The 27,940-nt window shown below is 50.0% G+C and overlaps 2 protein-coding genes across 2 annotated transcripts in view; one reads left to right on the plus strand and one right to left on the minus strand.

Annotated features, from left to right (window-relative positions):
- LOC135174177 (zinc finger protein 345-like) overlaps positions 1 to 8,711 on the plus strand; it is a 33,817-nt gene extending 25,106 nt beyond the window's left edge. Inside the window, exons 6-7 of the mRNA XM_064141406.1 lie at positions 3,998 to 4,065; positions 8,657 to 8,711. Of these exons, the coding sequence (XP_063997476.1) occupies positions 3,998 to 4,065; positions 8,657 to 8,711 (123 nt within the window). The remainder of the gene's footprint in view (positions 1 to 3,997; positions 4,066 to 8,656) is intronic.
- Positions 8,712 to 8,823: 112 nt separating this feature from the next.
- Positions 8,824 to 9,756, minus strand: LOC135174178 (olfactory receptor 14A16-like). The gene has a single exon (XM_064141407.1). It carries the CDS (start codon positions 9,754 to 9,756, stop codon positions 8,824 to 8,826), a length of 933 nt encoding a protein of 310 aa, XP_063997477.1.
- Between the last annotated feature and the right edge of the window lie 18,184 nt (positions 9,757 to 27,940).

Here is a 27,940-nt window from a genome sequence, read left to right on the forward strand (position 1 = left end):
CAGCTTATTAGGAGAAGGCTTACAGCTATTTGTTATTTTCATAATAATTCTGCTATGCGCTTGTATTGTCTTTGCTTGCATTAAGGTAGTTAGCCAGGTGTGGGTTGCTCAAAAAGAAAAAGAGGGAATTGTGGAAGAATTTCTCACCAGTCGAGGACATAAAGTCATAAACATGGGTAACTGGCGCTGAGAACGTCCTTGGTTCCCAGCGAGGCTAGGAAATCGAGATGTAAACAACTGAGCACCCCACACACAGCTGCAGTGGGCAGAGACTAGATAACCAAGGGGGCTGGAGTGGGTGGTCTGGGAGGCTGACCCTTAGAATGTTGTGATAAGTTAACCTATGCACACCTTACATGTAACCCTGGACCCTCTGACTGTAACCAATCTTAAGCTGAGCACGCCTCTTGCTAGAATGCATATAAGTCACTGTATCACGGAAATAAAGTGGATTTGACCATCTAACCATATTGGTGAACAAAGAGTCATCTTCCCATAGCGCTCCACCGAACGTGATTCCCAACAGGCAGCCAGGTCAGCTTGGTGGTTATGCTGCTGCTCCTCAGTGACTCTGCTCTCTGGGATGTGAGCACTGATGTGTCGGATTTTAACTGGTAGCTTGTCCAGGCGTGCAGAAATGTCTTGCCAGAGGTCAGCAGCCCAAATAGGCTTCCCCTTTCTCTGCCAATCATTTCTCTTCCACTCCTTCAGCCACCCCCATAAGGCATTTGCTACCATCCATGAGTCGGTGTAGATGTAGAGCATTGGCCACTGCTCTCGTTCTGCAATGTCCAGGGCCAGCTGGATGGCTTTCACCTCAGCATACTGGCTGGATTCACCTTCTCCGTCCCTTGCCTCTGCAACCCTGCGTGTGGGGTTCCAGACGGCAGCCTTCCATCTCCGCTTGCTGCCTACCAGGCAGCAGGATCCACCTGTGAACAGAGCAGATGCCTTTTCCTCCTCAGGAAGGTTTCTGTATGGGGGGGCTTCCTCGGCACTGGTTGCTGCCTTCTCCTCTGCTGGTTTTCCGAAGTCAGTGCCCTCTGGCCAGTTGGTGATGACCTCCACAATGCCTGGGCACTCGAGGGTCCCCATCCGAGCTCTCTGAGTTATCAGAGCCATCCTCTCACTCCAAGTGGCATCTGTGCTAGTTTGAAGCAAGCTAGAATGTTTTGGTCAGAGAAACTAGATAATTGGCTGAAAAAGGAAAACAATGGTTGTGTCTCCTTCCCTCATCAGTCCCACTGAGAGCTCTGGGAACAAGAAGTAAACATTAGATAATATTCTCCATTTTGTGTCACTCTGCCTTTATCTTCAGACCTAGCCACATCTCCTTAACCTCACTGCCACTAACCTTCTTTTTAACCTCTTGGCTGCAACTCTATTCTTTTTCAGGATTTGGGGTAAGGTTGAGAGGGGCAGGGGAGGTGTTGGGGTAGTGGAGAACTCCTCCTGGGGACTCAGGTTTCTGGGAGGGGAGTTGTGCTTCTGTATTGCTTATCCTTTGTATATTTCTGTATATAACTTTATATACTGTGAATATCTGCTTGTATATTCTGCTAGCTGTAAATAAATAGCTTCATTTATATTCCCAGAGGCCGTCTGAGTTAGCTGGGGCAATTCCAAAAGTGTGGGGGGGCGGGTAACAGCCCAAACCCTCACAGCATCTGTGGCATGGTGCAGAGGTGAACCTTTCCCTTTAAACAGCCAAGTCAGGACTGGAAGCCTTGGAGCTAAAAGGAGTGGTGACTCCGTCCCAATCACCTCAGAGGCAGCTCTGACTCCCTCATAGGCAGATGGGATTTCCTTCTCTGTGGGGGTATAATTGGCCTCTGAGCCTCTGTAGGCCTTGCTCCAGAACCCCAGTGGGTGCCTCATGTCTCATCAGGAGCTTTCTGCCATAGGCTCCAGCTAGGACCATTCTCACCGGCTGCTGTATAGAGAATGTTCTTAATCTCTGGGCCGGTTCGAACTGGTCTTAAGGCCATGGCATGAACCACCTCTCGTTTGATCTGGTCAAATGCCACCTGCTGCTCAGGTCCCCACCCAAAGTTATTCCTCTTTCTTGTAACGTCAAAGAGGGGTTTCACAATTTGACTGTACCTGGGAATGTGCATCTTCCAAAAGCCCACAAACCCCAGGAAGGATTAGTGGGTTCCACCATAGTGGCCACTTTATTCACCACATCCATAGGCATATGGCGTCGGCCATCCTGCCAGCGAACTCCCAGGAACTGGATCTCTCTGGCAGGCCCTTTCACTTTGCTTCTCTTAATGGCAAAACCAGCATCCAACAGGATATTAATGATCTTCTCACCCTTCTCGAAGACCTCCTCTGCTGTCTCACCCCATACAATGATGTCATCAATGAATTGTTCAGGAGCTCCACCCTTCTCCAGTGCAGTCTGGATGATGCTGTGGCAGATCGTAGGGCTGTGCTTCCACCCTTGAGGCAGTCTGTTCCAGTGGTACTGGACTCCTCTCCAGGTGAAGGCAAACTGAGGCCTACATTCCTCTGCAATGGGGATGGAGAAGAAAGCATTAGCAATGTCGATTGTGGCATACCATTTGGCCTCCTTCGTTTCCAGTTCATACTGCAGCTCCAACATATCAGGCACGGCTGCACTGATTGGAGGAGTCACTTCATTCAGGCCTCGGAAGTCCACAGTCAGTCTCCACTCCCCCGTCTCCTTCCACACTGGCCATATCGGGCTGTTGAAGGGCGAGTGGCTCTTGCTGATGACAAGCTGCTGCTCCAGGCGGCGAATCAGCTGCTGTATGGGTAGCAGGGAGTCTCTGTTCGTGCGGTATTGCCTGTGATGAACTACATGAGAGGCAACAGGTAACTTAACATCTTCCACCTTGTGGGTACCAACCATGGAAGGGTCATCTGACAAGCCAGGCATGATAGACAGCTGCTCTTTGTCTGCAGTCTCTACAGCTGCTATGCCAAATGCCCACTTATTCCCCTTAGGGTCTTTAAAGTACCCTTCCCAGAGAAAGTCGATCCCCAGGATGCAAGGTGCATCAGGGCCAGGCACTATGGTGTGCTTCTCCCACACATTCCCGGTGAGGCTTATCTCAGCCTGCAGCACAGTCAACTCCTGAGACCCCCCTGTGACTCCTGCAATTGTAATAGTTTCTGTCCCCCTGTGGCTGGAGGGGATCAGAGTGCATTGGGCACCGGTGTCTGCCAACGCTCTGTACTTCTCGGCTTCAGAAGTGCCAGGCCATTTCACAAACACGTCCCAATATACTCTGTTATGCCTGGCCTCCGCCTGGCTGGAGACAGGGCACCTCTAATGCTGAGCAGTGTGACCTCATGAGGCACATGGACCTGAGTTACTGGCTTCACCACCCCTTGGGCGAGAGGGCTGCCTGCGGGACACTGGGGCAACCCCTCTTCTGGAGGAGTTATTCCCTCTGTTTGTCCCCTGCAGTTCCCTTACTCTGGCCCATAGAGCTGAGGTGGGCTGGCCATGCCATCTGTCCATGTTTTCCCCATGTTCACACAGTGTTCTCCAAAGTGAACCCCTGTGTGTACCCTGTCTGCTCTGGGCTGGTCTCCTGCGGGGAGGAGGAGGGGTACGGTGGCATGTGTTCCTTACAGCTGAGACTTGCACCCATTCTGAAGGTGAAGAGCAGTCGTCCTCTGCCTTCTACAGTTCAGAGAAAGAGGCTTTTAGCTCGTTCACTTCTTGGGTGAGGGTCTCTACAGTGGCAATTAAGGTTTTCCTCGACAAACTGTCTTCAAACTGTCTCAGGTCATTCACAAACTCCCTGATTGTGGGAAGGTTGTTGGGGTCTCTGCCCAGTAGCAGTGCTCCCAGTGTAGGGGCATATGTGGAAGGGGCACACTGGGTCAGTTTCTTTAAGAGGGCTGGCTTCATGCAGACATCATCAGGGTCCGAGGGCATCTGGCCATCTCCATAGATTGTCTCCTGTACAGCCATTTGCCTCAGGTATGAGATACCCTGTTCCATATCTGTCCATTTAAGAGGATGGAAAATCATGTCATCCTTAGTCGGATATCTGTACCTCACGGCGATGAGAAGCCTGGCCCAAAGTGAGTGGGTACCATCCAGCCTTCCCAGCTCCTTATCTACACCCCCATCCCTTGACAAGGATCCCAGCTGCTTTGCCTCCCTCTGATCTAGGTCCACAGTTTCTGCTCCTGCATCCCAACATTTCAAAAGCCAGGCTAAAAGGGACTGTCCATTTGCCCTTGCATACTCCTGCCTTGTGTGCCCGATTTCCTTTCTGGGCGTGGAGCTGATAAGGATAACTCCATTATCAGGTTCATTTCCAGCTGGTTGCTGTTGCTGGGGGGTGCTGGTTCCCGAAGAGGTCCCTTGCCCTGGATCTGTGTCTGTGGGAGGGTTCGGGTTTGATCTGACTTGCCGCGTGGTAATGAGGGCGAGTTGGAAGGGGCTGGGCTGTGGGGGCAGGGTCCAGGGGGCTGCCCTGGGCGGGACCGGGGGCGGAGTTTGGGGCAGAGCCATGCTAGGGCCGGTGCCTGTGCTCGGGGCTGCCTGACCGGTCGGACTGGTCTGACCTGTCACCCACCCCCTGCAGCTGCAGCCAGGGCAGTGAGAGCCACCCCTCCCCCTAAGCATCCTAATGGCGGCGCCCACCCGATACTTCCACGTGTTCCAGCTCAGAGCTACAATGTAAATTCCCAAACCCACATTTACACACAGTGAAATAACAGTTTCCCAGTGCCATTTCTCCCCAAAATATCTGGAGCTTCTGTGTCCCAACACATATACTCAGATTGATTCCATGTTCCAGAAACATTTCTAAACACAGTGAGATTACTAACAGAATTCAGGAAATAGGCATAGACTCGGACAGGCAAATGCTTAGAATATTCCCAGACCATATCAATGACAATCCAGAAGACATGGGACCTTATAAACTTTAACAGCCAGCCCCAAAACAGCCATGCAAAAGCGTGAATGATTAAGACTCTCAGAATATCCATTTTTTAACTCCCAAATCTTCTCTGAAAGAATTCTTTCTACCTAGCCCCACGTTGAGATACCAAATAAATTGTCTGGGTTCAAATGCAGGTTCCCAGAGACTCTAATAAATTTAATAGACCCAATGACAATTTATAGAATTTATAGAGTGCCCTCCCCTCTTCCCCCTCCTTTTTCCCAAAAGACAGGGAGAGAGAGAAAGGTAGGGACACCCAAATAAATCAATCTCACTCGATTTGAAAGTTAAGAAGGAAAAGTTTAACAATAACTTAGAAAAGGTATTGGAGGTAGGGGAGTTTACAAAAGATAAGGAAGGGAAAGCAGCAAAATACAACAAGGGATGGATACAACCCGAGCAATGTGATGGTGTCTCTGCATCGTGGCTGCCACATGGTGTGCTGGTATGCAGTATGAGTGTGTGTGTCAAGAGGTAGCGAAGGAAAAGAGGAAGAGACAGGAAGTTCCTGTCTCTTTTATACCACAGGAAGTGGGGGGAGTGGGCTAACCATCACCTGGAGTGTGGCCCACCCCTGGGGAGGGGCCAAGACCCCCAGGGTCAGGTTCAGGGTCACTCCCCTAGGAGTGTTAACCCTGTACATTCCACCCCTGGGTTTCCAGTGCATGACATTAAACCAGGAGAAAAGGTGCTGATAAAAACTTGGAAAGCTGAACCACCAGTCCCTCAATGGGAAGGACCCTTTGAAGCCTTGCTAATCACTGATACAGCAGTAAGGCCTGCAGAAAAGGGATGGACCCATATCTGCCAGGTCAAAAGGAGTAAATCTAGTTCTGAATGGCAGGTAACTTCAACAGCAGGGGGGACAACCATTAAATTAAAGAGGAAGACTGAACGAGTTATGAAAGACTGCCAAGGAAACTTCAACCCCTCCTGAGGAAACTATTAAGAAGAATTCAGGAGTGTGGAAGATCTTGATGACCTTTATAGAAATCCACAAAGATGGTTAAGGAGGGGAGGAAACCTAAACCCAAAATTTAACTTGAATTGGAATGAAAGTCATGTAAGCATTGTGCACACGAGCTTGAATGGTGCTATGTATGGTGTGGATTGTGTGCAAGACACTGATGGGAGCCTAAAGATTGACTCCTGAGGGAAGGAGTCTGTATGGCTTGCAAATGGCATTTAGAGAAACTTAGGAGTAGAGGAGAAACTTTATTATTTTCTTGCCATTACACTTCAGCAAGGTGCTACATCATCCCCAGACCAAATGTTCAACGATATCGAAGGACTAATGGAAGCAATCAGATGTTGCACTCTACAAAGCCTATGATGTAAATAAAGGAGTACCAGTAAAAAGTGTTGTTATAGTCCAAGCATGTAAGTTTCCCTGATATGGGGAAAAGAGGGAGAAAAGCCTGTATAGAAATGAGTAAAGCTGGAATGTAGTTATACATCAGACTATGACTGGAAATAACTTGATTAATAAGGAACTGAAAAGAAGCTTCTTTAACTCTGTGTTGGGGAAGGTATTTCTTGTTTCACTGATCACAGCAATCGCCATCCAGACGGCTGAGAAAAGGTGGACACAAACCTCCCGAGGAGAAGACATCCCCAACTCCTGATCCCATGTATACAAAAGGGGTGTGATTGGGTTTTTTTGTATATGCCAAGCATGTAAGATCTTTTTATATATATATATATAAGCGGCAATGAAAATTGGTGGCACCTTTGTAGGTATAACTGCCCCCATCAAGGGTGCTGGGGTTTAAGTAAAATTGAAAGAAGAATTAACTGATCTTACACTGGACAATTTGAAAAGATAGGAATAATATCAACTGGATACTCAGGTAGAAGAGCAGGAGTGTGGAGGTACTGTGCAACCCAAGAGTGAAGAGGACACATGGAGAGGAGAGCCCCTTAAGTCCCCTGAAGAACACCCTTGGTGTCGAGAAGATGACATACGCCGTTGCTTGAAGCAACCGAGGAGACGGAGGAGACAGAGGGGTAAAAGTGTGGGGAATGGCTGGAATAATGCTTGGCCTCCTCAAGTTTGGGACTACAGGTCCCTGCCTAAAATGCCACCAAACAGTGAAGCATGGAAGACAAACTCTTGTCGCCTTTACCTCCCACACCCACATGAATGCAGCTTGTTATAATAATACAACAATTAGAAATTTGTTCCTTAGGGGGACACAGCTTTTGGGCAGGTCACAACCTAGCAATAGGGTACCCAAATGACAGACAATGGCCGTGGAAAGGAGAGTTGTTAACCCCAGCCTAGTTGCTTGAGTGGAACCAGACTGAGGTTACGGAATCACATGTCCTGAAGGATGGATGTTACACAATGAGGTAATTGGGCATTGCTGTATTAAGCAAAAGGGAGATGTATTGCAAAAAGGGTAGGAGAATTAGGCTGTAGGAACCTGTTAACAACTAATGGTAGTTCTGCCTCACACTGGTGGCCACATAGCCCTGAGGGATACTGGAATAAGAACTGTACTAATGAAACTGTGTGTTATCATTCACAAAATAACAGTAACCCTTTTATGGAGATAATTGGACTAAAGGATTTTTGGGATAACCCTCGAAGGAGTGATTCTGCAAGGCAAGCACCAGGTGGGTTATTCTGGGTTTGTGGAAAGAGGGCCTGTGCAGAATTGCCAGGAAAGAGGAAGAGGGTCTGTGCTATTGGATTAACACAAGCAGCCTTCTTTCTGTTATCAAAAGCTTGGTGGAAACGAGTGGGGGTTATTCTTTTATGTGGTTTTGGAGGATTGATATGCATAATTCCTTGCTCTATTTGCTTGATCCAGTCACCAGTACAAGAAATGCAGGGAGACTGGGGAGGGTCGTAGAATCATAGAATCAACCAGGTTAGAAGAGACCTCTAAGATCATCCAGTCCAACCTATCCCCCAGCCCTAGCCAGTCACACAGCTCTCAGATCCTGTACAAGCCTATATGTTTCATCCGGCTTCTTCAGAGGTAAAATGGGGGTACTATGGGGAGCCATACAGGGTTCAGTAAGCCCTGTTTCAGGAGCTGGTCTATCACTGGCTCCAATCCCTTTCCAAGAGGTTGTAACAGGTCATTCAATTCTGTTCTTTTATCAGTTTCAATTTCTACATTTTCTAATATGGGGACCTTAAAGGGTTCCCCTTTCTGCCCCTGTTATGGTTAAGGTTTTCTTTCCCTTCTCAATTCCCTTAGGAATGCTAATGCCCCCACCCTGCACACTCACACACCTCAGCTGCCCCTGCTGTGCTCCTCTCCAGGGCACTGTGTTGGGCATATTATTGGGAGCGAATGTGGCAGAAGGCTGAAGGTTACAGACACTGCCCTGAGACCTCCTTTCTTTATGGCCATGATGCTCTGGGGGCCAGCTCAGGGCCAGCAGTGCCCCCGGCCTGTCCCTGCCTGCAGCCTCAGCACTGCCTCACAGCAGGACAGTAACAAAGCTGCAGAGCCCTCAGGCCTTGCCCTGCCGCAAGGGTTCAGGAGGAGAGTGTGGAAGGGAAGAAAGGGCAGCTCAGGGCAGCTCAAGTGCTGGGGGTCCCTGACACTGCTGCTGTGCTGGGACTCTGCCCCTCCACCTCTACACACAGGCACTGCCCTGCAGCTTTGCCCAGCTCTTGAGTGAAGCCTCTTGGACCAAAATGTCACTGCAGACTCCTTCACTGTGTTTAATACTCAGAAGACTCTGCTCCTCCTTTGCAGTCTCTGGGTGACCTTCTACAGGCAGGCAGAGAACTGTGAGTGGGAAGAAGAATGAAATTCGATTGTGCACAACCAGAGAGACACAAAAAACACTCTGAGAGGCAGCAGCAGAGCCAGACTGGTGCTGTGCTGAGTGACAGCACAGCTGCTCTGCAGGAGCAAACAGTTCATAGCTTGCAAAACCATCCAGTTGTGACCTTCCTCAGGGCAGCCCTCAGCTCCTGGTTCCTCAGGCTGTAGATGAGAGGGTTCACTGCTGGGGGTACCACCGAGTACAGCACTGCCATCAGCACATCCAGAGGGGGGGAGGAGATGGAAGGAGGCTTCAGGTAGGCAAAGAAGCCAGTGCTGATGAACAGGGAGAGCACAGCCAGGTGAGGGAGGCAGGTGGCAAAGGCTTTGTGGCGTCCCTGCTGAGAGGGCATCCTCAGCACTGCCCTGAAGATCTGCACATAGGACACCACAATGAACACAAAGCAGCCAAACAGCAAACAGACACTGGCCACAATGAGCCAAACCTCCCTCAGGTAGGCTGTGGAGCAGGACAGCTTGAGGAGCTGGGGAGTCTCACAGAAGAACTGGTGCACAACATTGCCCTGGCAGAGGGGCAGGGAAAATGTATTGGCTGTGTGCAGCAGAGCATCGAGACCTGCACAGCCCCAGGCAGCTGCTGCCAGGTGGGCACAAGCTCTGCTGCCCAGGAGGGTGCCATAGTGCAGGGGTCTGCAGATGGCAGCGTAGCGGTCGTAGGCCATGATGGTGAGCAGGAAAAGCTCTCCTGAAACGAAAAAGTGAATCAGAAAGACCTGAGCAGCACAGCCCTTGAAGGAGATGTCCCTGAGGTCCCAGAGGGAGTTCACCATGGACTTGGGCACGGCGGTGGAGATGTAGCCAAGGTCAAGGAGGGCGAGGTTGAGGAGGAAGAAGTACATGGGGGTGTGCAGGTGGTGGTACCAGGCGATGGTGGCGATGATGAGGCTGTTGCCCAGGAGGGCAGCCAGGTAGGTGGCCAGGAAGAGGCAGAAGCGCAGCAGCTGCAGATGCCGTGTGCCTGTGAACGCCAGGAGGACGAAGTGGGAGGTGGAGCTGCTGTTGGACATTTGCTCTCTCTGGCATGGGACACTGTTAGAAGAGGAGAAGACACCACAGAGGTGAGGACAATCACTTCAATGACTCCAAGGCCACTTCTCAGAACAGCCTCTGGAATTCGCTTCTCTTCTTGTGCAGGGACTTTGTGTTCTCCAAGCTTCACTCCCTCCCAGCTGTCCTGAGAGAAAGCAGCTGCCAAGTCCTGTGGCTCTGATGCTTCCTCGGGAAACCTCTGCTCTGGAGCATGTCCTGCTCCTCTCTGGAAGAGATCCCAGAGGCTGTGGGATGTGCTAGCTTCACAGGCTCCAGGAACTGCAAACCCATTTTACTGCAGCAGGGCCTCACTCTGTCCAGGGCTGTGAAGCTTTCCCCTCTCAGCATCTTCCCATTCCTGACCACCTTGAAGCTGTCTCTGCCTTCCTTCTCTTCCTGAGATGTCCTGGCAGTGCTCTCAGCCCCCCTGCTCCTGGGCAGAGCTGTGTCTCTGCACTGCTGCCTGCTTGTCAACAGCTCCCTCCAGCTCAGAACCAGGTCCTGGGCTGGTCCAAGATATTTTAGTGACCCCTCTGGTGGCTTTGGTGTTGAGTGTTTGGGCCTCAGAGACTGAGAAGAAGCTGCAGAAACCTCTCAGGAAGTCAGATGCAAGTTCCAGAGTTTGCTGGAGCCTTAATGGGTCCCACTGAGGACCATCACTGGCAAAGCCTCTCCAGGGGCTCATTAGAGCAGAAGCTACAACAACCAAGTTAAGACAATGTCAACATCACTCTGGTGCTGAGCACACTTAGAAGGGCTTTATCAAGCTGGAAGCCCAAGGCCTGGACCCCAGTCCCCAGGAAGGGAGAACCTGTCCCTCACACAGAGAATCACAGAACCAAGCAGTTTGGAAGAGACCTCCAAGCTCATCCAGTCCAGCCTCTCACCCAGCCCTGTCCAATCACTCAGACCACATCACTGAGTACTCAAGGTGTGGCCTGAGCAGTGCTGAGCTCAGGGCCAGAAGAACCTCCCTGGTCCTGCTGGCCACACAGCTCCTGATCCATGACAGAGCTCCTCTCGGGGCAGGGGGATGTGAGGATGTGCAATGAGTGGAGCAGGAGGTCTATGGGATGACACTGCTGGGTAGGGCAAGGAGGTTGTGAGGTCTTGCTGAGCACCTCCATGGTACCTGCTAGGCCTTGAGTGCAGTGACAGTTGCCACAGCCAAGCTGCTTGTGGCCATTTGAGCAGACTTCTGGCTCAGATGTAACAAAAGTATTAGGAGCAGAGAAACTGAGGCACTGACTGCAAAGTGGAGAGGTGCAGGAGCCTGTGAGTGAGGAGATGAACAGGCCAGGGACAGGCCACACAATTGCAACAGTTGATAAGTTGATATCATTGCATTGGAGTCTCCAAAGCTTCGTATCTGGAAGCACAGCTTGCAGCTGCCTCTTGCTGCTTCTGCTGCTCACTGCTACCTTCTCCTGGCTGCTGCTTCACCACTGCTCCGCTCCATCCCCAACTACCCTAAGGCTGCTATGTCCTTGTTCTGGGGTACCCCAAAATGCCTTTCTTCTCCCTCCCCCTCCAGGGGTTTGAATGAGAGAAGAAGGGAGGTTCTTCTGCCCCTGTGCTCAGCACTGCTCAGGCCACACCTTGAATGCTGTGTCCAGTTCTGGGCTCCTCAATTCAAGAGGTGCTGGAAGGTGTCCAGAGCAGGGCAGCAAGGCTGGGGAGGGGCCTGGAGCACAGCCCTGTGAGGAGAGGCTGAAGGAGCTGGGGCTGTGCAGCCTGCAGAAGAGAACACTCAGAGTAGAGCTCATTGCTGTCTACAACTACCTGAAGGGAGGCTGTAGCCAGGTGGGGTTGGGCTCTGCTGCCAGGCACCCAGCAACAGAAGAAGGGGACACAGCCTCAAGCTGTGCCAGGGCAGGTTCAGGCTGGATGTTAGGAGGAAGTTGTTGGCAGAGAGAGTTATTGGTTTTGGGATGGGCTGCCCAAGGAGGTGGTGGAGTTGCCATCCCTGGAGGTGTTGAAGCCAAGCCTGGCTGGGGCACTTAGTGCCATGGTCTGGTTGGTTGGATAGGGCTGGGTGAGAGGTTGGGCTGGATGAGCTTGGAGGTCTCTTCCAATCTGCTTGATTTTTTTATTCTATGATTCTAAGAAGGTGCTAAATCTGCTCCCCCACCCTGTGGGCTTGAAGGGAGAACAGCAAAAGGCTGCAGATGTGTGACCCATGTGGGAGCCTGTGCTGGAGCCGGGCTGGGGTTTGTGTCCAGCAGGAATGGTAAAGGGACACTTGGGCTAGAAAAGCTTAAATAGAGCAAGGCAGAATGGGAAAAGATTCCTGCCTTGAGAGCTCCTGCCTTGAGAGTTCCCTGCCTTGAGGGTTCCTGCCTTGAAAAGAGTTCCTGACAGAGTGCCCAACAGGACAGGTTCCTGCCATGCCTGGACTGTTCCTGCTGTTGGACAGCTCCTACCTCTGTGTACAGCTCTCAGCTTTACCCCGTCCCTGCTTTCGGTCAGTTCTCCCCACCCTGCACCCTCCTGTGCAAACCTGAAGGCTTGGCAAGCCCTGGGGTCCTTTGAGAGAGCCACTGGCAGTGCCTGGACCAGCCACTCTCTGACCACATCAGCAGCCAACTTCCTGTCTGCCTCCCGGACCAGGGCAGGCTGTGCAGTTTGGGCTCTCCCCTGCTGCTGTGAGGGCAGCATCAGTCCACAACCATCCCACTCATTGAAGAGGTGCTGCAGACATTTCTGAGTTTGGCAGCTCTGACACTCACCTCAGGGCTTCTGCTGTGTGGATCTCTGTTATTGGCTATTGCCTGCAGCAGCAGAAGGCTGCTCCTGCAGAGGGAGCCAGCAGGGGATCACTGCTGAGTGCCTCTCTCACCTCCCTGAGTAATGCCTGCTGTTCCCTTAGCCTCCTGCTCAGCCTGACAGCTGGTGGGGCAGAGCTGTGTCTGCAGCTTAGCCTTTCCCATTTCCTGACTTCCTAAATCTCTACATTTGCCTATAATATCCTTTTTTGGGAAGAAATTCCTGATGGAACCGAGTCTGTCAGTGAACTAAACTGATTTTTTTTGTCTGCTGTGGGGGTAGGGCTCCAGGAAAACAAACCACTTCTGTTCTTCTCATTCCTGGCCTGGCCTGCTCTCTGCCTCTCTGACAGTCCTCTCATTATTTTGTCTGTGCTGCAGTTTCATTCCCTGGCTTTCCAAACGCTGAGTTGCAGTGAATTGGTCTCCCTGTGGGGTAGATTTGAATAAGTTACTGGGGGAGGGCCCCACTCCAGCCCTGCCTTGGGAATCAATAGTCTCTGTGAATGGTGAGTGAATATTGATCTCTGGGTGAATATTGGTTTTGTAATTAATATTCAAAAAATCTGGAAAATTCCCTGAGATCCTCTGGGATTTTGAGCCCACAGGAAGTAGTTGCACAGAACTGAACAGTTTAAACAATCAGGACTTGGGAAATATTAAAGCAAACCCAGGAACAATTCTAACTCTTGTACAGGGTTAACTCTCCAGGGGGATGCTTTGGTGGGGTATGAGGTTGTGTTTGGGGTGAGATATGAGGCCAATTTTGGAAGGTTTTTAAATAATTCAATAATCTATACAAAGAGAGTTTCCCCCAAACTTATGCACAGCTAAGCCACCCAAATTCTTTGTACGCAGTTAGTGAACCTATTTTACAGAATGTCTATTTACAGCAGGATTAAGCAATTTGGTAGAGGTTTGGGATGGTTCTGGTCAGAGAGTCCTGTGGCATAAAGTGCCACTGGTAAAGTCCATGAAACTCCTTAGCTACTCAAATCGAGAGTTCAATTACTCACTAATTGGAAGTCTCAGTCTCTGTGGTTCCAAATATGTGTAGCGAAAGCCTCGCAGTTGATCCTTGTGGAGCTAATAGTTCAGTTTGAATTTTTGGGGCACGCTGAGAAGATTCCACAGGCCCACTCAGGCTGATGTGGCGAGCTGGAGCAGCGAGCTGGAGTGGCAGCCTGTCGGGGAACGCAGTTTCGCGGCAGAATTTATGGGGGAAATACGCGAGGCGTTGACTATTTTATCAGTGATTTATTGCAAAGAATGCGAATTCCCTCTTCCCGAAACTACACCACCACTGTGAATTCTTTTGATTGAGATCAAAGTAACATTTCCGAAAATGGCAAATTAAAGAGTCTACGATGTTTAAAGAGAGTTCTTTTGAGTCTCTGGTTTGAGTTAATAGTTCGTCAGCTACTCACAGTCTGTAGCTTGGTAGGGAGTCCCTTTCTCCCGATGAGGGTCCAGGCATGCAGGCTTTAGCCTCTGCGACTCGGCGTCCGCCCGAGGCAAGGCTAGATCGGCGAGCAGTTTGTTGTTGTTAAGTCCGGGGAAGGACAGGAGCGAGGGTGAGATCCAGAGCAAAAGGCAAAAAGCAAAAGCAAAAGGCAAAAGGCAAGAGCCCCGATCCTGGCCTGTCCACCATTTTTATAATGTTCCAAAACAGGACTAGCCCACAATTCGGACCACTTTTACGTTGTTCACATACATTGGTAAAAAACAGTAAGCAATTTATATAATTGGATAACATTACCTAAAACAATATAAAGACCACTCCTCAGGCCAGCCCACCTGCAGGGGCTGGGCAGGCCTAAGATAGTCGTTTCTACTTAACCAAAACAACACCCTGTTGTCTGGAAAGCAAGGCCAAGTGAAAAGGAAACATGGCCAGTGTTTACCTCTCACTTACCCTAGGGAGAAATCTTCCCATGGGACTGAAAGATTGTTTTGGTTTTTTCGATGCTTCTGGCTTGAATGTGAGGCACTAGAAACTACACAATATAGCAAAAGCTTAGAGAGCCTTTGCTACTCTCCATGACATACTCCACCCCCTGGCTCACATTAAGCCAAGAATCGGAAAAGCAAAATGAAATACAACTTACATCTAACTCTTAACATAACTAATACATAAGCATAACTCTAATTTAAACTAACTTAATACTTATTTATGCCCACCCCCCTGAATAAACAAAACTTTATTGAATATTTACAAAGCAGAAAACCTGGTATATGCAAAAGCAGTTCAGAAGTCTGGGAGAATCCATCGTGCACTGATACGATGAGTCTTCCCACTTACATCAGTTGCTTCCCAAGCATACAACCCATTTGGTTTTGTCAGGGTCATAGGCACAACTCCAATTGAAGGTAAGTTTACCATTACTGGTTGTCCCACCTGTAATTTGTGTAATGACTGTTGAGAGTGCTGAGATTTATCCGGTGGATGACTAACATTCTCCACTGGATTGTCAGGACAAAATGCCCTTATTTTAGGACTACCATAATTACCCCATCTGTTGTTCACAATGAAAACTGCGTATGGCAAGCGTTTATCCCAGTTACCTTTGGATACCATGGCATGTTTCTTAACCAGAGCATTTGTTCTCTCTACAATACCATTAGCTTGAGGATAATAGGGAGTATGAAACACCCATGTAATCCCTTCACCCTTAGCCCAGTCTTGTACAGAAGATGCTGTAAAGTGAGATCCATTATCACTTTGGATGTACTCTGGCATTGGTAAGACACTAAACCACTGCTTCAAGACCTCAATAGTTTGAGCTCCTGTGGCAGCACTAGTTGCTGTAGCCATGACTAATCCTGAAACCACTTCCACCCCCACCAGTATGTATTTCTTCCCGTGTGAGGGCTTTAAAGGACCCACATAGTCAACTTGCCATGTACTCCATAACCTTTTGTCCTCTCTGATATGCTGTGCTGGAGCTAGATTGGGATGATTTTGTTTAAGCCTGATTCTGCACTGTGGACAAGATGAAATGAGTTCCTTACAGGTACTCATAGAAACTGGCCATCCTCTAGACCTACACTCGAAGTAAAGGTCTGCTTTTCCTGAATGACCTCTTTTAATATGAAGCCACTCAGCTAATCTCCACCATTCTCCTTTGTCCTCATCCACTATGTTGATCTTTGCCAGGAAATCAGCTTGATTATTCCAGGTGGTAGCTGGTGTTTGCTTTTTGGAATGCCCTTCTACCCAACCAACCTTGAGGGGTCTGGATCGGCCAATCTCTAATAGCCTTTTCCAGTCTTCGACTCTCCAGACTTCCGCACCTGACACCTTCCACTGATTCGCTTCCCACTGGCAAATCCACTCAGTGGCGCCTTTGAACGTGGAATAAGAATCAGTGTAAATAGTTGTTGCTCCCTTCTCGGCTGCTATTATAAGAGCACGCAACTCCCCTACTTGTGCACTGCCATCACCTTCTTCAGTGATGGTCTGGCCTGTAGCAATCTCCAAGGCAGCGGCTTTGTAGTGCCACTTCGCCCCTACCCTCCGAGAGGATGCATCTGTGAACCACACTGCCGATTTGTCGGAGTCTGCGGTCATCTCTAGGGCTACCTGAATAGGAGAAGGCTTATATGGCTGACCAATCAGAGCTTTATCAGGATTTATGGGTTGCTGAAGTTTGGATACCTTTGTAGGTCCCTCTTTCAGCGGCATCAGCTGTGAAATTCCCTCTAAGTAGGCATACCACTTTCTAACAGTAGCCTTTTGGGCAATTCCTTGTGGTGGAGGAGTTCCTTTAAGAATCGCTTTTAGCAGAGGAAATGGGCCTTGCACTACAACATCCTGCGTAGTACAAAGCTTTTCTGCTTCCTTAACAGCTCGAGTTAGGGAAAGAAGTCCCTTTTCCCAATCCGAGTACCGAATTTTGGCCTCTTTGAATGCTGTTGAGGAAAACAAGAGAGCTCTACTAGGACCATTGGGTCCTCTCTGGAAAATTCCACAGTATGAGGCATTCGTGGAGAAACCCCATTCAGCCCTCAGGGCATCTTTTGGGTGTAAGGGCCCCAACTTCTGATATGCCTTTAGTTCATCCTTTAGAAACCTCAGACTATCAGAATGTTCTGGAGTCCAATCCCAATGCTTGTTCTTCTTAAGCAAATCATACAGAGGACGGGCAATTACTGAGAAACCTGGAATATGTTTCCTCCAGTAACCCAGAGTACCCAACAACTGTTGTAACTCCTTTCTATTTTGGGGTATTTGGCCCTTTTCAATGCTCTGAAGAGTGTCGTCTGCACAGACACTGCACCTGCTATCCACCATGATCCCAGGAATTTTACCTCTTGACTTGGACCTTGACACTTTTCCTTTGGAATTGTCAAACCCTGGCTAGTCAACAGTTCTCGGATATTCTCAGCCACTGCACCAACTTGCTCCTTGTCATTCCCTCCCACCAAGATATCATCAATGTAATGGTACATCTTAACATCCTTAGGAAGCTGAACAGTGTCAAGCAAAGCTGCAAGTGCATTGTGTGCAATGGTTGCGCTGTGTTTGTACCCTTGTGGAAGACGGTTGAATGTGTACTGAATACCTTGCCAGGTAAAAGCAAACTGCGGTTTGTCCTCTTCTCTCAATGGCACCATGAAGAACATGTCCTTCACGTCTAGAGTCGCCATCCAGGTGTGAGAGGCCACTTGTATTGCTGTCACTGTGGATGAAAGACTAGGAACTGCTGCAGTAAGAGGAGGAGTATTACTATTTAGCTTCCGGAAACCTACCGTCAATCTCCATCGGCCATTCGATTTTCGGACTGGCCAAACAGGTGAATTGTAAGGAGAATGAGTTCTAGTGATAATCTGTCTCTTCTCAAGATCAACTATCACTTCAGTGATACCTTGCTTAGCTGCAGCTGGCAATGGATACTGTGCAACACAGGTAATGTGTGACTTTGGCAATGGAGGAGCTGTTTGCAACAAGCGAACATAAGTACGGACTAACCTTTGCCTCTTATTCCTCACCTCATAAGCACCAAAGCTCCACAATGTTCCATCAGGAAGATGCCATCTTCTACCTGCTAGAACATCAAATCCAAGGATATTATGTTTACACGAACCCAATGCTAACTCTACCAGGGTACTTCTTTTCTCCCCCGGTAGCCACAGCTGTGTTTTGGCTAAATAGCATGTTTCAGGTTGTCCTGTAACACCTGTTATGTTTACCTTTCTCCGGGATGGCAATATTCTCAGATGCTTTGCTAGTTGTGCATTTAGCACTGTAATTTGTGCACCTGTATCTATTAGGTATTTGACAGCAGCTCTAGTTGGTCCAGTAGGAATCATAATATAGGGTTCAGGTTTTCCAGACCATCGACATTCAGAAACAGAGCGATGAGTGTGGCCTGAATCATTCATCGCCACACCTAGTTTTTTGATTTGTCCTTATCCTCTCCCCGATCAGGAGAACCTGACTTGGTAGGAGATGTGTTTGCAGAGCCTTTCTTACGGTTCTGCTTCACCTTTCCATCACCATTTCCTTTCATATGTTCTAATATCCTTTTAATATCAGATATGGACTTAATTACAGTACTGAGCTCAGTCTTCGCAGGATCACGCTCTGCCTGTTTTCTCTGAAACACATCACGAGGTTTCACTGCATATTTCTGCTCCTGCAGTGGGATTACACCCCTACCTTGAGAACTCGGTACCCAGATTACTCCAGATTCAGAGCGACGATTAAGTTCAGGGCTCCCCCTGGGACTTGATCGTGGGCTCGATCTTGGACTCTCATTAGGGTTACCAGATGTCCAGGCATGTCGTACTGTTTGGTGTTTTCCTCGTGATGCAGAGCTGCTCCTGCCTCCAGACTGCTTTTCCTTCTGAAAGACAGATTCTGGCACAGATAAAGGATCATGATAACCCATTTGTCTCCCTAGAGTGGCTAGTTCTGTAAGCACTTCCCTCCACGTAGGATGATGTACTACACTTTGTGAACTTTGCCCTTGCTCTTCATTCTGTTGTATTGCATTCTCAATTTGTCTCCTTATCCTAATACCTTCAGCCTTTATGAAGCCAGGCATACCCTTTATCAGGGGTCCAAGCCTCGGTGGCTCTACTGGGGCATCCATTGCATGTGCATATAACCCCTTATGATTCACAGCTTGAATACAGGCAACCATAGTAAAAGCTTCATTTAGCTCAACAGGGGATCTGATCCAAAACTCTGTAGGATCACCTCTATCTGAAGGCTCATAAGCACTAGCCCAGTGAAAGATCCTAGCACTCAATGCAAGGTCTCCCTCAGGACCATCCCCAAGAAATACCTCAGGTCCCCAGTTAGTTCTCCCCACCTCTTCACGAGATAAGATAATCCTTTCCGCCCCCCCTTTGCACCACGCGATACACATACTCAATTATGGATTCATTAGGCATGCGGGAATAAGTTTCCCTAAGATCATCTATCTGTGTTGCTGTGTACGGTTTGATTTTCATGGTTGTTGTTTTGCCTCCTTTCGGTCCTTGCGAAGTTTCAGACGCAAAGAGAGGATTCACGGAGTAGGTCTTCATTTTGTGGTGCACCTTCTCCACTTCCATGTCGCTATCAATAGACGTAACTGCAGGCTGCGACGCGGCATGGCGCTGCACAGGCATGCCGCTCAGCGCTGACTGCTCGGGGCGTGGCGGTTGAGAAGATGGCGGTTGTTGTGGAGATGGCTGGGAAGATGGCGGCTGCGGCGGCGCTGCCGATGGTTGAGTTTGAGACGGTATCGGGACCGGCTGGAAAACTGGAATGAACTGAGACTGAGGAGACGGTTGTGCCGGGAAAAGCGGCACTGTAGCCGCTGTCTGCGGCATTGCAAGCAGCTGCTGCTGGACTGGTGGCTGCGGCGGCAATGATTGCAGCTGTGTCTGGGCTATCAGCTCCGTTACTACTAGTAATGGCGCTGCTGGTGGCTGGGGTGCCGGCATCGGCGGAATCACCGGGACTTGAGCCGGCTGAGGCTGAGGCAAAGCGGCGGCTGGCTGGAGCAGCAACAAGGTAGGCTGTCTGGGCACCTCCCGTGGGCACATTGCCAACCCATACTGTAAAGTCGTCTCTGCCTTGACTTGCGGCTGAGGCAGTAATGGGACTTGTGGTGGCAACAGGGGTGGTTGTGCCGCTGGTTGGGGATTCAGTGGTAAAGGAAGATGCCTTGCCGGCGACATTTTAAAGAAGTCGGGCTCGTGGAAAGGCGTACTGACGCGAGAGACTTTAGGCAGAGAACGCAAGAGTTGTAACTCTTGGGTCTGAGAGGGGGTAGTTACCGGCTCTTTCCGGCGAACCACGGGCTGCTGTGACTTCTCAGGACATATCGGAGTAAAAGTTGGCAAGCCTAGATAACCAGTTGACTCCCGAGTTCGAGTCGAGAGCTGAGGAGTTTCTGTCCGAGACCCAATACGCGATCGTGGCTGCAGTGTGTCCGCGCGGGAACTAACGATCGATTGCATTCGCGGAGTATTTGCCCGCGATATTCGGCTAAGCACTCTGTCTAACTTTTCCTCCACAATTTTTATCCTGTCTTCAGCCACAGCAGGCTCTGCGCGAGAACCCAAATTTTGCCTGACCGCGTCTTTCAACATCGCCTCTCTCTCTCTCTGCAACGATTTAATTTCTTGCTGCGCCTCCTTCAACTGCAATTCTTTCCGGGCATTCTCCGCATTCAGCTTTTTGACCTCTGACTTCCAAACATCAATCTCACGTTTACCAGCCTCTATATCAACTTGAGACCTGAACACGCCAACACCCAGATCAAAAAAACTTTCTTTGTCAACTCCCTCGACATCTCCAAAAGTTTCGAAGAGAGACATGATTATATTAGCTGCTCTAACATTTATCTGCCCGATCGGCTCATTCGCCGTTTCCGCCATAGCTTTCCTTAAATTTGCTGATTCAAACGCCGAAGCAAATCTAGCATACAGGGCGTCTGAGATATCTGGCGATCTGGCATCTCCTGCTGCGGGAGAACTCCTTCCGAACTGGGCCATTTTTAAACTCGGCTGTTACTTCAGTTTCTCAATCCCACTCCTGACACCAATCTGTCGGGGAATGCAGTTTCGCGGCAGAATTTATGGGGGAAATACGCGAGGCGTTGACTATTTTATCAGTGATTTATTGCAAAGAATGTGAATTCCCTCTTCCCGAAACTACACCACCACTGTGAATTCTTTTTGATTGAGATCAAAGTAACATTTCCGGAAATGGCAAATTAAAGAGTCTATGATGTTTAAAGAGAGTTCTTTTGAGTCTCTGGTTTGAGTTAATAGTTCGTCAGCTACTCACAGTCTGTAGCTTGGTAGGGAGTCCCTTTCTCCCGATGAGGGTCCAGGTATGCAGGTTTTAGCCTCTGCGACTCGGCGTCCGCCCGAGGCGAGGCTAGATCGGCGAGCAGTTTGTTGTTGTTAAGTCCGGGGAAGGACAGGAGCGAGGGTGAGATCCAGAGCAAAAGGCAAAAAGCAAAAGCAAAAGGCAAAAGGCAAGGGCCTCGATCCTGGCCTGTCCACCATTTTTATAATGTTCCAAAACAGGACTAGCCCACAATTCGGACCACTTTTACGTTGTTCACATACATTGGTAAAAAACAGTAAGCAATTTATATAATTGGATAACATTACCTAAAACAATATAAAGACCACTCCTCAGGCCAGCCCACCTGCAGGGGCTGGGCAGGCCTAAGATAGTCGTTTCTACTTAACCAAAACAACACCCTGTTGTCTGGAAAGCAAGGCCAAGTGAAAAGGAAACATGGCCAGTGTTTACCTCTCACTTACCCTAGGGAGAAATCTTCCCATGGGACTGAAAGATTGTTTTGGTTTTTTCGATGCTTCTGGCTTGAATGTGAGGCACTAGAAACTACACAATATAGCAAAAGCTTAGAGAGCCTTTGCTACTCTCCATGACACAGCCCGCCAAGAACACCTTGGTCGATCGCCCACTGGATGGGTGCAGAGTACCATGGGACAAAGAGTCATACACAGCAGATAAAGGTAGTGGCCCCAGGCAGCAGGCTGGGAGAGGTGAGCGGAGGAGGTGGCAGGAGGCACTTTGTTTACCTGACTCACCCTATTTATCAGATGTGGGCCAAGATTGATGGTCCTTTGGCCACAATATTGTCCAATAAGCATCTGGCAGCAGGCCAGAACACACCAAATAAGGAAGGGTCCATAAGTCTGGTACCCCCAAATATGGGAAGAGCACAGGTGGGCCACACACTAAGCTCCTTTTATCTGCTTAATGTGTTTACCTCTGGTTTGGGCAGAAAAACATGTTTGGGCAGGAAAACATGTCCAGACAAGCATAGGCATAGGTAAACTTATTTGGGCCTATGTGACCCTCCACCATAGGGGAGTGACCTTGAACCTGACCCCAGGTGGCCTTGACCCCTTCCTACGGGTAGGTCTGAATGCTACCAGGTGATTCATGGTTAGCTCACTCCCCCTTCCTGTCTAAAGATCCATAAAAGCAGGGGGACTTCCTTTTCCTCTCTCTGCTGCCTGCCTCCCTGCTTCCCAGCATCACCATCCTGTTCCTGGCTCTCTTTGTTTCACCACGTGGCCATCACCCACGAGGCAGACAAAGCCATCACCAGCAAAATCTGGTTGTATTTACACACTTTGTATTTGTTTTCCCTTCCCTGTACCTTTGCAACTTCCCTACCTCAGAGACCTTTTTCATTTATTGTTAAACTTTTTAACTTCCAGATCAGAGTGAGATTCGTTTATTTGGGTGTGCTTCCCTTCTCCTCTCTCTCTACATCTAATTCCTTTCTTTGGGGGAAGAGGGAAGGGTACTCTGTAAATTGTTGTTGGTTCTATCAAATATATTTGAGTCTCTGGGAATTTGAATCAGAACCAAGACAACTCTGCTCATGGAGCCTTGGCACTGACTCCAACAGAGGTCCCCACAACACTTTGGTCCCTGGACAAGGCTCCTGTGTCAAAGACACTTCCAAACTCGTGGTAATGACTCCAGGGTTACATACAAAATATTCCAAGCAGAGGGAAGGAAATGCTGCTGAGCTGGCAGGTGTGTGCTGCATACACATGGCTGCCTTTAACAAGCTGCAAACAATGAGAGGCAGGAAGGCTCTGTGATGAAAGGCAGGATGCAGGGAGGCTCTGTGCTGAAAGGCAGGATGCAGGAAGGCTGAATGCAGGGAGGCAGGATGCAGGAAGAGTGTCTCAGCTCTAGTTGAAATTTCCCAGAGACTCAAATGCAATTAACAGAACCAGTACCAGGAGGGTGGTGCTGGCAGGCAGGGAGGCAGGGCAAGAGAAAGACCAAAGCAGGAAGTTCCTCTGCTCTTATAGCGGGCCAGACAGGAAGTGAGAGTGGGCTAAGCACTACACCTGGAGAGAGAGTCAGACCCATGCCTGGGGAGGAGGCAGGAGGACCTGGGGCCAGAGTCGAGACCACTCCCCCAGGAGGGTTAACCCTTTGCATTCCACCCCTTGGTTAGAGCATTTCCACCTCCCTGCAGACAGTCTCCTTACCCAAGGTAGGAAACTATGTCCAGGCAGCACTGAGAGCTCTCAAGTCTTTCTTGGCCCCAGCTGCATCCCAAGGTGATCTGCCTCTCCGGTGCAGGGTGGTGAGGTGAGGTGTGAGCAGGACAGGAACATGGAGGAAGAATCAGGGAAACAGGAACAGTTCTCTCTCTTGAGGGAAACTCAGGAAAAGTCTTTTCCTCTGGAGGGAAACATCAGGAACAGTCTTTTGCTGTAGGGCATCAGGGAAAGAGGTGCAGGTGAGGTGTTGTAGGCATGGTGCCATGGACAGAGGCATTGAGTGCACCCTCAGCAAGGTTTGCTGCCCACACCAAGCTGTGTGGTGAAGCAGATCAGAAGGCTGGAGAGCAGGAACCCATCCAGAGAGACCTGGACAGGCTGCAGAGGTGGGCACAAGCCAACCTCAGGAGGTTCAGCAAGACCAAGAGCAGGGTCCTGCAGCTGGGTCAAGGCAATCCCAAGCACAACTACAGGCTGGGCAGTGCCAGGCTGGAGAGCAGCCTTGAGGAGAGGGACTTGGGGGTACTGGTGGATGGGAAGCTCAACAGGAGCCAGCAATGTGCACTTGCAGCCCAGAAAGCCAACCACAGCCTGGGCTGCAGCAGGAGAAGCACGACCAGTAGAACCAGGGAGGGGATTCTCCCCCTCTGCTCCACCCTGCTGAGACCCCACCTGGAGTCCTGCATCCAGTTCTGGAGCCCCTGGGACAAGAGGGATGTGGAGATGTTGGAGTGTGTCCAGAGCAGGGCCAGGAGGATGCTGAGAGGCTGCAGCAGCTCTGCTGTGAGGACAGACTGAAAGAGTTGGGGCTGTGCAGTCTGCAGAAGAGGAGGCTCCCAGGTGACCTTCTTGTGGCCTTCCAGCATCTGAAGGAGGCTACAAGAAAGCTGGGGAGGGACTTTTTAGGCTGTCAGGGAGTGCCAGGACTGGGGGGAATGGAGCAAAGCTGGAGGTGGCGAGAGTCAGGCTGGAGGTGAGGAGGAAGTTGCTGAGCAGGAGAGTGGTGAGAGCCTGGAATGGGTTGCCCAGGGATGGGGTTGAGGCCCCATGGCTGGAGGTGTTTAAGGCCAGGCTGGATGAGGCTGTGTGCAGCCTGCTCCAGGGTAGGGTGTCCCTGGGCATGGCAGGGGTTTGGGACTGGATGGTCCTTGTGGTCTGTCCTGGAGTCCTGTACCCCTAAATTCCTCTCCTGCCCGGACTTCAGGGGAAAAGGGGAAAAGCCGCCTGGTTTCCCTCCCCCCTCGCCTGCCCTGTAGGAAGACAGACCGCACGAGTCAGCCTGAGTGAGTTATTTGGCTTAGCTTAATTTAGTAAGAAACCGCTATTAATTAATAGCTGAGTCCTTTTCCAACTTCTGACTTCCAATATGGTCAGATTATTGATGGTATCCTTGTAGGTTAATTCTCATGCAACTGAATCTGCTTATTGAAGTAAATTAATCTTTGTATATATAGTTGTGGGGGCGGGGTTTTTTTTGGGAAAATCAAAAATAACTATTTTTGATAAATTCCCGACTCGGCCACGTATTAATTCCTGATCTCCGCAACAGTATGGCGCAGTGTATGCAGGGTAGTTCAATCGCAGAATTTCTACATGAAAAGGGATGCCTAATCACAGGACTTGATTTAATTTCGGCTCAGCAAAATTGTAAAAACCCAGAGAAAATCCTGGAGAAATTAGCTGAGTGCTCAGACCCTGTGATTACCAATTCTCCAACGGAGCATTTCTCTGTTGTTCTGGGGTCAGTCGTGACCCAGACTCTGGCTGAATTTGAAAATTATGAAAAAAGAATTCAGGCCTTGGAAAAGGATTTATTAGCAGAAAAAGCTAAAAGCCAAAATATCTGGGAAAACATGCTGGTGCAGACAAAGAGCCTGACCGTGGCACTGACTGCCCAGATGAAAGAAAGGCTTGTAACGCCTGCAGACACTACCTCTTCAGTCTCCGTATCTGAATGTGAATTGACTGATTCGCAGGAATCGGGGAGAAAAGCAGAGAATGCCCCGAGGGGCTCTTCGGGGGAGAGGAGTTCCCCGAAACCAGGCAGAAAAGACTCTGCTAGAGACTCAGAGAATTCCTCTGCACATGCCTCTGTGCGGCAGAAAGCCTCAAAGCCACACAGAGAGCCCAGGTCCCGACCGGTCTCCCCCGTGGCTAGCGGCAAAGAGAGCTCCAGTGAGGAGGGCGCCATGGTGCAGAAGCACGTGCTGCCTGTGATAAGGACTCAGTCCGTGAAGGGCAGAAAAGGCGGTGCAGGGACCACTGTTATCAAAAAGCAGTTTACAGACGCACAGCTCAGTGACTTACAAGTCAAATATGCGAGAGATCCTGGGGACTCAGTCACTGACTATGTGTATCGAGTGTCCCGAGCCGGTGGGGACCGGGTCCTTCTAGACTCACAGGAAGTGGCTGAGACTGGGGGGACGATGTGTTCCTGAGACATGAACCTGAGGGGACACACAGCCTCACCGCCTGGATAGCTTACTGGGCAAGCAGTGTCCACCCAGCCTACTGGGGGGAGCCGACAGAACTACGGGTCACCAGCTCCTCTGAGCTCATCACTGCTCTCCGCAGACTTGCCTGTGTCCAGGCTATCTATGATAAGGGACATTATGATTGCCCGTTTTATGCCCCTGAGGACCCGGAGAGACTGCACCCTATTATGAAGGGTTTGCCAGCAACTCTGCAAATCCAAGCAATGAAGAATGTTGAAAAGATTCAACAGGTGCTTGCAAAAAATGCAGAGGACGATGCCAAAGAGCATGTAATGACTTGGGCTGAACTGTTAACCGACTTGAATGCCCACGGGCTGCAGTTTGGGTTTGGGTCTCCTGAAGGAAAAGGGGCTGGGGAGAGACAGTCTCGTGCTTCTCCCCCAGAAAATTCCAGGACTCTGCGCAGGCAGGTCTGGCCAGTGCAGGACTGCCCCCCCAGGGGGACGGGTCCTGCAGGCTTCTCCCCAAGGGGAAGAGACCAGCAGAGTGACTGGAAACCCAGAGAAAAGAACAGCTGGTATCGACAATCCCTGATTTTAGGGGTACCAAAAACTGTTTTAAGGCATCTGGCAGACTGGCAGCTGAAGGATTTAGTGCGGTGCCTTCAGAAATCAGCTTCAAAATCCAGAGGCAGCCGCGAGAAGCCCAGGGCCAGCGGCAGCGGCACGCCCAGCGGTGGCTCCGGGAGCGGCACCCCCAGAAGCGGCAGCCCCCCCGCTGGGAACTGCAGCTTGCCCCCAGACAGAAAGGTTAACCCTTTCTCATCTCCCACATGGGAGGCAAAACACTGAATTAGTGTAATAGTGGCTCAGCAGCTTTTAATGGTCAGCAGTCACAGGGAGAGCTACAGAAGCCCCCAGAATAAAGACCTGCTGCCTAGGTGAGCCACGCGGTCACTGACCACCTGCCCAGTACAAAAGGCCAACCTATAGGGGTAGTGCCAATGGCACGGGGTAAACCCAGAGGCTTATATGCCTGGGAAGCCCTAGATTCAAAGGGAAAAGGCCACCGGATTAGTGCACGGTGGATTGTCCGCAATTATTAATTGTCAAGCCTGGCCTTTATAGGCCGAGGCAGGTTTTGTCTCCTTACAGGTTCAGGTCGAGGCAGAGGACCAGTTCCTGACCACCTGACCAGCACCTGGGAAAGGGAGAGCCAGCTACACAAGAGATGGAGTCATATCACCGGGGTGGCCAGTGGATGATGGCATCAGGACCCACGGACTGTGACCTCCAGCCATGGACTCAGAGCATCTAAGGCTCTGCCATGAACTTGGTTGCTCTACCAGGAACAGAGCAATCTTCAATTGACTGTGTAGCTTTATTTAATACTGTTTGGGCTATTGTTAAGCCTTGTTAAGTATTGTTAAATATTGTTGGGGCGATTAATGTGTTATATATCGTTAATGTTGGAAAAGGCTAAGCCATATATATATATATTAATAGGTTACTAAATTGAAGGGGGATCACCTCTCACTCAAGTTCTAGACAAAGATGCTCATTACCACCGGGGTGGGATGTCCTGGAGTCCTGTACCCCTAAATTCCTCTCCTGCCCGGACTTCGGGGGGAAGGGGAAAAGACGCCTGGTTTCCCTCCCCCCCTCGCCTGCCCTGCAGCCGTGAAGGGGGGGAGGACTGCCCCATGAAGGGGGGGGAGGACTGCCCCGTGAAGGGGGGGGGGGGCGACTGCCCCGTGAGTTCCCGCGCTGGAGCCAGGCCGGGATTGGCCGTGCGCTTTCGTGCCTAAGGTGTGGTAACTCTGCCCTTCGTCTAGCGAAGGTTATAAATATTGGGGGTCTTCCCGCCTTTGGGGTTCCCGCCTTGGATTTTGCCTGTGCCTGGACGTATGCATCTGCCTGAGCTCACACACTCCCCTCGGCTGGACTGCAGAGACCTTCAGGAATTCGCTTTCCTACTGACACTTTTGTGTGCCTAATGACCCTTAACGACCCTTAACAATTCACCTGCAGCCGCTGGAAAAGAGGAAGACAGACCGCAGGAGTCAGCCTGAGTGAGTGTCATGGAGGGTAGCAGGAGCCCTTAGCAGGCCTCCCTGCTGTGAAAGTTGCAGTGTCTCACATTTTAAGCCAGAAGCATCGTAAAACCAAAACAATACTCTAGTCCCATGAGAAGTTTCCTCCCTAGAGGAGATAGAAGGTAAACATCGGCCTTGTTTTCCAACTTTCGGCCTTGGTTCTCATGCACACTGACCACCTGCTGATGGGCCGAGCTTTGGGTGGTCCTGCAGGTTGTTTTGGTAAGGACTGTCCAATTATAAAGGTTAATTATAATTTGTGCCAATCTGTAAGAATAACGTAAAGTAGCCTGGACTGGAGGTTACACCTCTTTTGAACATTATAAAATGGTGTGCCTTCCTGGATCAGAAG

The sequence above is a fragment of the Pogoniulus pusillus genome, unplaced genomic scaffold (assembly GCF_015220805.1).
Source record: "Pogoniulus pusillus isolate bPogPus1 unplaced genomic scaffold, bPogPus1.pri scaffold_50_arrow_ctg1, whole genome shotgun sequence".
Taxonomy (NCBI): Eukaryota; Metazoa; Chordata; class Aves; order Piciformes; family Lybiidae; genus Pogoniulus; species Pogoniulus pusillus.

What these genes read in the sequence shown, in the direction of transcription:
- LOC135174178 (XM_064141407.1), bottom strand. Translation starts at nt 9,756, where the DNA reads ATGTCCAACAGCAGCTCCACCTCCCACTTCGTCCTCCTGGCGTTCACA.